This window comes from Pinus tabuliformis, chromosome 5_2 (genome assembly GCF_031772625.1).
Source record: "Pinus tabuliformis cultivar Carrire ecotype Pingquan chromosome 5_2, CPIR1, whole genome shotgun sequence".
NCBI classification, from domain to species: domain Eukaryota; kingdom Viridiplantae; phylum Streptophyta; class Pinopsida; order Pinales; family Pinaceae; genus Pinus; species Pinus tabuliformis.
The window spans coordinates 1,003,986,377-1,003,998,000 of NC_142306.1; the positions used below are offsets into that span (position 1 = coordinate 1,003,986,377).

Sequence of the window (11,624 nt, forward strand, 5' to 3'; positions counted from 1 at the left end):
CTCTTTTTGAGATGGGGTTGAATCAAGAACACACCAAATAAATACTCAAGAACAAACTAAATCATATATTATTTTTGATTGATATGATTTCTAAAATTGAGAGGCTATTTCTACATCAAAGTCTCTAGATCATCAACAACTATTATAGCATTATTTGGTCATAATTAACTATTAAAATCATATATTATTTTTGATTGATATGATTTCTAAAATTGAGAGGCTATTTCTACATCAAAGTCTCTAGATCATCAACAACTATTATAGCATTATTTGGTCATAATTAACTATTAATGTTTGTATTAGCTAAGATATATGTAGTCTAATATGCTTGCTTCATTTAATTCAATTTTACAGAGACTTTCACTAGGTACACATGCTTTCTCATACATACTTTCTCTTTATGTAAAGTGTATATGAATTCCATTCAGTAAGTTCGTGGTCAAAACCAAACATCATGACTCTTGCTTAGTCCTTTGTGGTCAATACCAGACATCATGGCTCTTGCTTAGTCATTGGGTCTTTCTTGTTAAAAATTAAATTGCAAAAAATAAAATGTCCATTAAATTGCAAAAAATAAAATGTCCATTAATTGTGCACTCTAATATAATAATTACGGGGTTCTTATTATTGTAACGTCTTATTTTCCATTTGCAATGTACTTCACTGACTTCTAAAAATATAAATAAAATTTCTATGTTAGACCATTAACCATTCTGATACTCTTATACTAAAGCCTATTAACTATTGTAATATCCTTATACCAGAGTATTAATTGAAATTTGGCCATTTTAATATTATAATTACTTTTGTGTACAAACAAAAATACTACATATTACACTTATTTAAATCTATAATAATATCATTTTACATTAAAATATAATTTTTTTAATTTATAAATAATCTTTATTGTAATACTATAGATCGTATCCTAACTCATGAATACCAACGAATCATTTATTTTAATCTTCTGCAACCTTATCAACACATCATTTATTTTAATCCTTTGCAACACCTCAATATCTTAGTGGACAATTAATTTCCATTGTAATTTGAACTCCAAAATAGATAAGGAAGAACGCGGAGGATTGCGTTGATAGTTCCATTAAAACGAGAGGACCAAATACTCATTGAATATGAAAAAGACTTTCACATATGAATAAGAGGACATGAGCTCAACATGATAGAAACCTATAATGTTAATTTAAATATTCACAACTTAATTTCACACCTGAAATAATAAGATTAAGTATTGACGATGAAAGAAATAATAACATTTATATATACTATGATGCAGTTTCCTTTAAAAAAAAATCGTTTTCAAAATTGTGTTGTTAAAAGATTTTAAAATAATGAAAATTAATATTAGGATATTTTTATATTTCCTTTTTTATTGTTATATTAAGTTTATACTCATATCAATAATTGATTGTTTGAAGTTTTATAGTTTTTTTCATAGGATTATATGAAATTGTAGAATATATATATATATATTATTATTATAATAATTTTGATGTATAATTTTTTTCTTTTCATTTATGTGTTGTGTAGTTTTCTTAACTAGTTAAAATAATTGGTTTTTAAAAATATTTTATTTTATAATTATTTTTCATAAAATTTGGTTAATTATGTTATTTTTTTTAAAGTAATAATGGGTTGTTCTTTCTATTTTTGAGGACTATTTTGGTAAGGGTGAGTTGCATTACTATAGGTTTTTCGCAATTTTTTCTCTTTTAAAAAAGATTTTTTTTCCTTCTTTTCTCCTTTTAAGCACCCTATCAACTTCCTCAATTACCTTTAAAGGGTTTTGTTCTTTTCTTAAATGACCTCCCTTATCATGACTAACATTTAAGGAAAAGTGCAATCAACAACCTTCAAAATGTTTCTTGACCTATAAACACATAAATACAAATATATTATTAGTAAAACTTGAATCTTAATAGATGAGATATTCATACATTCTAATCTTGTAAATTACTATTAAGTTAAATCATAAAAAAATATTAATTTGATATATGCACTATATAGATAACTTTTCTATTATTAAAATGAAAATGTTTAATTTCATTATTATTATTATTATTATTTAAACAAAATTTCAAAAAATATATTTGTAAATTAAAATAATAAAAATACTTTATATTATATATATTATATTTATAAAAATATGAAACACAATTGTTCATTTTTTCTTCTCATTATTTCATAAATAATTAGTTATTCTGATTTCATATTTGGCGTAAGAATTTGTATTTTTTAATTTTAAAATAAGGTATATTTATTTGTAAATATAATATGTATGGATGAGACTTATGAGTATTTTTAAATGTTTTAGTCTTTTAAAATTAAATTAAATTTCTTTTAATAAAATTATAATTTCTTATTATCTAAAATATATTTCTTAAGATTCACAACTTTTAGATTACTTTAATTATACAAATTTTAGAACTTTATGATTTCAATAAATCTATCACAATTTCCGGATAGAATTCAGTGCATATCTATTAGAAAATAGCAAAAACACACCGACTACGGATTTCTTCAATTAAATATAGTGGCCAGGCCAATGTTATCTTTCATTCACAGCATATTTATCAGCAAAGAGCCAAAGGAGTTTGACTACCGATTTCTTAAATTAAATAAAGTGGCCAACTTTATCTTTCATGTGTTACGCTGATTTCTTTGTGGCTGACTTTTTATTAGCCTCAGCGTTAACGTTGACTATGAAATGAACGAGTATGAAATGAACTAGGCCATGCGTTGAGATGCCAACGCTTATCATTCAGTAAACCTTTTAGCAACGTTTCCTGATGTGTGTTTATTAAAAATGCCCCACGCGGATCAGTAAAAAATAGAGGAACTTAATCCATGCAATTTCATTTTGATGACCATAATTTTGTCTATAAAAGAGTAGTTGTAAGATTTTATTTACAATCATTGGGACTTGATGGATAAGGTCTTTCTTCATTCACGCAACGCAACGCAGATTCCATAAGCAATTTATTTAAGTTATTTCGCTATATTCTCGAGTTTCCTGATAATATTATATTAAGATCCGCCGGCATTTTCTTGCTTAATTAGAATCCGAATCATTTCCTTTTCAAGATGGCCATGAATTGAGTAATTCATGATCATATCTGTGGGGCCATTCACAACCACATGCCTTGTCGATAGACTCTCAGAATATAAAATAAACAAATAATTGAAGTTAGCTTTAGCCCGCAGCAGCACAACGGCTATAAGTACAAGGTATCCCAGAGTTCAATTCACGATCAATACTCTTTCCTAAGAGAATTCATTCCATCCATCCATTCAGGACCGTTTGATACCCCTATCACATTCATTAAATTTCGTCCGTTTCTGCCTTGATTGTTACATTCAATCAACTAGCGTCTTTAATTCCTTATTAATGGCCGAACTGTCCAGATTCTCTAGTTGTCGTGGGGTTTCTTTCGAAATCAATCCGAATAGGACCAACTTTTTGTCTCATTCTACAAATGTTGATGATGGCAACTCAGCTGTAGCCGTCGCTCCTCCCTCGCGGGCTTGGTACTCGTGGCGCCGTCTCTCGACGCTTTCTGTTTCAAAATTGGCTCCTGTACTATCATCCCGCTTCAATTCAGAAAGAACCTACAGCCGTTCCAGCAGCCATTTCTGTGATCTACCTGACACTGACGACGACGAGGAAGAGGAGGAGGCATATGAAGATCTCCCTGACATAGAGGACCCACTACAGTTATCTAGCCGTTCAATTCGCTTGAAGAGTGGAAGCTTGAGTCAGTACAAGAAAGAGGCAGCAGCAGCAAAACCTGGATCGAAGGAATCGCGGCTGTTAGTGATATTGTTAGATCAAGGACTCTTTACTGTCTATAAGCGTCTCTTCGCTTTGTGTTTCATTGTGAATTTACTTGGGTTGTCTGCAGCAGCCACTGGCCACTTCCCCTATGCTCAAGACAAAGCTGCTCTCTTCTCCATTGGGAACATTCTCGCCTCGGTGCTCTGCCGAAGCGAGGCTTTCCTTCGATGCGTTTTCTGGATCACAGTGAAGCTGCTAGGCATGTGGTCATGGGTTCCACTCCCGGTAAAGACCGCAGCTACCTCGTTTCTCCAGAGCGTGGGAGGAATTCACAGTGGATGCGGTGTTTCGTCGATATTGTGGCTCATTTACTCCTTGCACCAAACACTCTCCCACCGTGACAGCAGTTCCGATGAAATTATAGGATTCGCAAGCGCCATCCTGGGACTCCTTATCATAAGCTCACTGGCAGCATTTCCTGTAGTGCGTCACCTGCATCACAATGTCTTCGAAAACTTTCACCGCTTTGCCGGGTGGGCTGCGCTTGCCTTGCTCTGGGCCTTCGTTATGCTCACTGCAAGCTACAATCCACTGGACAAATCCTATGACGTTCGCGGTTCGAGTCTTGTGAAGAAGCAGGAATTCTGGTTCACTGTAGTCATAACGTTGTCTATAATCTTCCCATGGTTGTTCGTAAGAAGAGTTCCGGTGAAAGTGTCGGCACCTTCGAATCACGCGAGCCTAATCAAGTTCCAAGGCGGAATAGAATCAGGCATCCTGGGCAGAATCAGCCGATCGCCTCTGTCGGAATGGCACGCGTTTGGGATTATATCCGACGGGAAGGAGGAGCACATGATGTTGGCCGGCGCCGTTGGGGACTTCACCCGACGACTCGTATCGGAGCCTCCCACACACTTGTGGGTCCGTAGCCTTCACTTTGCAGGGTTGCCTTATCTGATAAACATGTATAAAAGGGTGGTGGTTGTGGCAACGGGTTCGGGCATCTGCGTTTTCCTCTCCTTTATGCTGCAGCCTTGCCCTGCCGATGTATATGTCATCTGGGTGGCCAAAGGAATTGAAGAGAATTTCGGAGATGAGATTGTGAGAAAGATAAAGAGTTACCCTGCGGAGAAGATGGTGATCCACGACACAGCTGTGTTTGGTCGGCCAAACGTTTCGGAGATGACAGTGGAAGCAGTGCGAAGGTGGGGAGGCGAAGTGGTAATCGTGACGAGTAATCCGAGCGGAAGCAGGGATGTGGTCAACGGATGCAAAGCCGCGGGCATTCCAGCGTTTGGCCCAATTTGGGACTCTTAGAAGATTCATTAGACGTTGAACGTTTGTTTGTTTTCCTTTTTGTTAAAAGTTGGATGTCATTCATTTCAAGATTAAGTTGATCTGCCAGCGCTGCCCTACAAAATAATAAATGGTAGGTAAAAGCTACCTTGTGGGACGTTACAAGGCAGTTCATTGCCATCTAAAAGACGGTTGGCTTTGTAAGCCGTCCAATGTTATTATATTTTTAATTAACTGTGATGCATTTTTGAATTGTGTGAATTAAAAATTTTATTAACTGAGGTGTCGAAGTGGTGATCGTGAGTAGTAACCAAGCTGAAGGAATATGGTGAAGGGATGCAAATCTGCGGGCATTCTGGCCTTTGCCCCAATTTGGTACTCTTAGAAGTTGCACGTCGAACGCCTGTTTCTTTCATTTTTGTTAACAAACGTAGATTGCTAACGTGTAAACCAGAAACGTAGATTGCTAACGTGTAAACCAGAAAGGTTACAAAATAAATTCCAGGTAAAACTTTAAGTATAATGGTCGTGGAATGGTATATTTTACACCTGCGAGTGCGTTTATATATTTCTTTATGTCCATACGCCTGTTTATTTTGAAATAGCAGTCATATTTATGAATGATTGATTAATAATTATAAATATTCATTATTATAGGTTTTTGGATATCTACGGTATAAGTGTAAATTTTGATCTATATTATTATAATAACGTTTATATATATATATATATTATTTTTAACTTTTTATTATCACCATACGTAGCATTTGGAAATGACGAGAGCTAATTCCAAAGAACCATGAAAATATACAAAGTGATTGAGGCTACTCATTGCATTCTCAATGTGTCATGATCTGATTTATTGAAGATAAATCTACATTTATTTAATTTATTAATATTCAATTAAGTAATTATAAAATTTATATTTTATTTATAATTATAAATTTATTATTTATTTTTAATATATATATATATATATATATATTAACTATGATTTTTTTTATATATATAAAGTAAATGGATTTTTCATTAATTATTAAAAAATTACATATAATTTGGATATCTAAAATAAAATTAAAATTTATGAGATTTTTAAGACTAACAAGATGTCTAGTAATAATATACAATTAGAAGCTAATAATAATAATCATGAAGACATAGAAAACTTCTTCATCAAGATTCACGATTTTCTCAGGGAAATGCCTTCGACATTGGCATGATTTTCCCTCAATTGGCTAATTGTTCATTGTCTTCTTGGATCAATGCTTTATGGCTCTTGTGGCCTCATCTTTTAGCTTCTTTGTCTTGCCTAGAGACCACCTTGAAATCCTTTGTGTGAACCCCAAAACCAAAATGTGAAGAACTTGAGTCAGTGGGTCTTTTCCCTTGCTTTAAAGATAGCCATTGTAAAAAATGCTAGTTTCATAAGATGATATCCCATTCAAATATTTTCCATGTCATTCTTTTGTAAGGGAAATTAGTTGTTGATAATCCAAATCTATATCTTCTGGTAGAGATTCTACTTTAACTTCATGTGATAGGGAGCTAAATATTTCCTGTTGTAATGGATTTTGTTAATGCTCTTTAAGAGACTTTTCCACACGCTTTGTAGGATTCAATATGGGTTTATGGAATTTTCGTTTCGCTGATTGCACACTTGATTGAACGTTGTCTTACTTTGGAGATTCTGTTAGAGAGGAGAGAGACTCAAACGTATTTCTAGATCTAGGGATCTAGTCAGGATTTGAGGTATTCTAAGGACTCAAATTTCTTCTCCTTTGGGGGACTTTTCCCAAATCATCTTACTCTTTCTAAGAAGGGTGTTATTCAGAAAATTCCTTGCTATTCATTGATAAATCACTAATAAGTTACTCATATTCATGATAGCATATGCATCTAAAGGGGACTTGTTCATAATACAGAGACTACTTCCAAACACTATGATGATAATGAATATCTATGGAGGTCGGAAAGGCCTGAGAGATATTCATATAAACACAAATTTGAGCATATGATGTGTATATCTCTCTCTTAGTAGCATCCCATACATTGACAAGGCTTTCCACGCCTTCAAGGGTTTCCTCTTCCCAATATTCCTTAATAAGAGAAAAGAATAGTATCCATACCAGGGTAGCAAAGAAGTCTTCTTTCTCAGAGTTATATTATTCCTTCCAAAATCACATGAAGAGCCCTGCATTGTTAAAAAAAATGGCCCTTTTTCAAAATTCTCATTTTTTTTTTAAGCTGGAGAAAATCATTATCAAGAACCTTTTTGCCCTAGTTCCAATTCTTTTTTACTTTAGAGGGTCCAATCATTTCAAATCCACTCTATTAGAGACTTTTAGGGCCATAATCTAGAATATTTGCATATCAGAGCGTGATTATGTTTATCTTGAATATGTTCTCTAATCTTGCTAGATTTAACTTTATATTTTGGATTTTGCACCGCTTTTGATAAACAATGCCTTAAATTCTTAACTTGAAAAACTATACCTTGTGACTGTTCTATAAAAATGATGTTGAAGATGTAAGAAATTAAAAAAAATACTAACAAATCCATTATCATTATAAACTTCTAAAACAATTTGGTTAAAAAAAACCACAACACTTTTAACTAAACATGAACACTTAGGTAGCAAAAACTCTAACATCACAAAATTATGTGAAAGTTTGGAATTCATTTAATTATAACCCTTATTCATTTAAAAAATAAAATAAAAATAATAAAACTCCACTTAAAAATAATGGTACGACTTATCCACTTAATATATATATATATATATATATATATATATATATATATATATATATATCATCTCGCGGTGGATCATAAGAGGCAAGTGCTATTTTAGAGACTATAGCATTATAAATGCACTCTTAAGAGTCTCTTAAGTACAGTCTTGGGAGCCGGGTTCTGACATCACCTCCGTTCTCCGGTAACAGATTCCGATTGCATAGTGATAGAGATATGCATGATGCCATCGTTGTTTGTATTGATGCCCATCGAAACGAGCTGCATATTTATCATGGCATGTGGTGTATCATATGCTATCCATTCCCCATACATTGCCACCAAATTTTGAATTGTATAATGGCGCTCCAGATTGGAATTTTGAATCTCAGAACCCGCGCTTTCTTTGCTTAGCATGAGCTTCCGGACGAGTCTGGTGCTAATGGCGATTGCGGTGGTTGTTGAAGGGTCAGTCCTCATTACCCTTCAACAGGAGAGAAAAGATGTGTTACGTGACGCCTGATTACCCATCCGATTCATCACGCACCAGAGACTGCCCCGAAGACAAGCACAAGTTCTGCAATGGCCCTGGGATCTTCACAGGTTTCAGTGCAAAGGGGTCCTCAGATTCAGATGGGGCCAAAAGCCCAACTTCTCCACTGGACATCGAGACATTTTCTGGAATTGGGATCACTGATTTGCATGAAAACGGCTTCGATTTCCCGTCGAGTTCTCCCAAGCAGCACAGCGAGACAATACCGCCCAACTTGTCCACTGGACATCAAGACATTTTCTGGAATTGGGATCACTGATTCTCATGAAAACGGCTTAGATCTCCAGTCGAGTTCTCCCAAGCAGCACAGCGAGACAATACCGATTGGTTCTCCTCATGGATTTACAAAAGACACCCATCAAACTGGAATGGATTATTCAAAGGGTAACACTTCTGTTATCTCCCATGGTTCAAAGTCGAGCACAAATAACATGTATAACCATTGCGGTATGGAGCCTGAAATTGTGCAATACCCTGTTCGGAAACAGCATGAACATGGACTATGGTTTGTCGCATCGCCGCCTCGGAGCTATTCAAGTGTTCCAGTGTTTCCTGTTGGCCATTTTCTCAGAGCATGCTATCTCTGCAAACGGCAATTGAACCATGGGAAGGACATCTACATGTACAGGTCTGTTATAATTATCATTCCATTGCTTTAAATCTTTGAGAATCAGATTGAATTGATTATAATTTCCTTTTCTTCGGAGCTAGCCTCATTCTGTGTTTGCTGATTATTGCAGAGGTGACAAAGCATTCTGCAGCGTGGAATGCCGGTACCAACAGATTTTGATGGATGATGGAATGCCGTTAACGACAGATTTTGATGATCTTTATGGATGAAAGCATTTGCTGCTTCTCCTCCATCTTCATCGAGTGCTGCCTCATAAGACCAAAGGCAGATCTGTAAATAAATACACGGCTGCATATCATATAAAAAATATACCTCTTTTAATAAGAGATGGCGGGGTGGGCGTTTGTGAGGCATATTAATAGGAGTGCGCATGTGATAACATCTAAAATTACTTTTATGCGGGTCCAATTCCCATTTCCATTTCCAATCTTTCCACTGACTCGCTTACAAGGGCATCTCGATTCTGTTTCAATTGCTATTTCCATTAAATCCTTGGTCTATTTAACTGCATCTTCAGCAAGAGGGAAAAAGAGTGGTTTTTATGCCAGTGGCACTTGGGATTTCTATGAGGTTTTCAGTTTTTATATACATATTATGTCCAGATTAAATTACATTGAAAATTCCTTTCTTTCTGGTCACTAATTTTAAACAGGTCCTCATGGATAGCTACTTTATTTAACAAGTGCCTATATAAAGCACTGCTGGCAGTGATAGTCCCTGTTGAGTAAATTTTAGTGCGATGGAAGTGGGTATGGGATTTTAGTGCGATGGAAGTGGGTATGGGTGAAGGAGAATGCCAATTCGGTAGGGAATAAAACTGTGCCCAAACATATACTAGATCAATTATGCTTTAGATATAACATCTTAGAAAAAAATTCGGCGCAACGGAAAACTTTAAGTTCAAAACTCCAAATTCAACATTGCGAAAACAGTCTACTGATTCAATCTTTAACAACAATTGGATTAGACCTTACATGAATCATTGCAATGGAAAATTGGATTAGACTTTAGATTAATCATTGCAAGGGAAAATGCTATAATAAACCAGGTCTAAATCCTTTAAGATTACTACCAAAGACCAAAACATTACTGTCTAAATCCTCGAGATTATTACCCAGGCTAAAAAGTTAGCAGATTTAACAACTTCATTGTTTATCTCATTCGTTCATAAATTGTTCCATAAGACAATGCTTATTCATAAATCTGCTATAGCACATGTAATGCTAGGATAGCTTGCCCCTCAGCTTAAACATGACAAATTGTTAGTGGATTCAATTAAAGGATTTCAATATCAATAATTGACATCTGCATTCATAACATTTTTCTTTTTGTTTTCCTTTTTTAATTTAATTGACTAGGGAGTACACAATTTAATCACTACCTCCCATTCACAAGGTGTTCCTTGAATTCCAAATATTCAAATACATAAAGTCTTTCAACAACAAGTTCATCAACATTGACACAAACACAATCCAATACACTAGCCTTTGGCCATACAACAAGAACCACCTTTCACACGAACATAATCCCACACACTAGGCCTTCTACAACATCATATACATAAAAAATAAATAAATAAAAATTACAAGTATATCCTCATAGGCCACATATTCTTAAATTGAACTCAAAGGTTACATATATAACTACATAGATTATCATCCAAGGTCACATAGAGTAGGCTATCAATTCAATGGAAAAGTATTGGAAAACAGGGAAATATGACCTAGCCAAGGCAAACCAGTCCCAAACTCCAAGCATCTAGTGCATCGTTCCACTACCTTCTTTTTATCTCCCTTCCTTTACCACATAAACATTGTTTACATATTATCGAATGTGATAATGAACACCAGTTGTCCCAACTTCCCTTTTCATCAATTCCCTAACCTTGCTACTCACTCAACACAACACCATGAGACCCCATAGTTCACATGGGGCTCACCCTAACTTGAAGGGATTAATCGAGCACCAAGTTGTGACAGAAAAATCTTCTTTTGTGAAGGTCTCTTCATGAGAAACATATTAAATTATTTTTCTCTCCTCTGCCCAGCATCACAAGTCAACCAAACATACCAGCGCATTCCTTAATAGGCTAAAAAATATCATGATTCCATGACACCTAGCTTCTACAACCACAAAGTCCAATGCCTGCAACCACTTTAATTTGAATTAGGGCTTTGTTGAAAAGCAAAAAAAATCATACATGCATTTTACAGTATCATAACACAACTTTGAAATGCAATATGAATATTTCCAAGGGTCATCATAATTCCTTGCCACGTCCACCTGTTGTCAAATGAACATGTCAACCTATAAGTAGAACGTGTTTGGTTTCTATTTCATCTCCGAATAATTTTAAAATTGTGTGTTTGTATCTTTTATGTATGTAATCAAAGCTATATTGGAAAAACAATATGAACTCTTTCAAAATGCACTTTAACATGCAAAAAAATAGCTAATTTATTGTATGTTCCTATTCAAAAGAAAATAGGATTTGTATCAAAATGTGATATATATTTTTATTTTTTATATAAAAATTATTTACACTATTGACTCAACAAATTGTTATTCTATTAAACATAAATTTAATCATATTATAAATTATGTTAAAATCTTTTAACAA

General features: G+C 34.4%; 1 protein-coding gene across 1 annotated transcript; it reads left to right on the top strand.

The window, feature by feature from the left end:
* Nucleotides 1–3,406: 3,406 nt before the first annotated feature.
* LOC149162678 (adenylate-forming reductase 03009-like) lies at nt 3,407–5,110 on the top strand. The gene has a single exon (XM_089435264.1). The coding sequence runs from the start codon at nt 3,407–3,409 to the stop codon at nt 5,108–5,110; it is 1,704 nt and encodes a 567-aa protein (XP_089291390.1).
* Nucleotides 5,111–11,624: the final 6,514 nt, after the last annotated feature.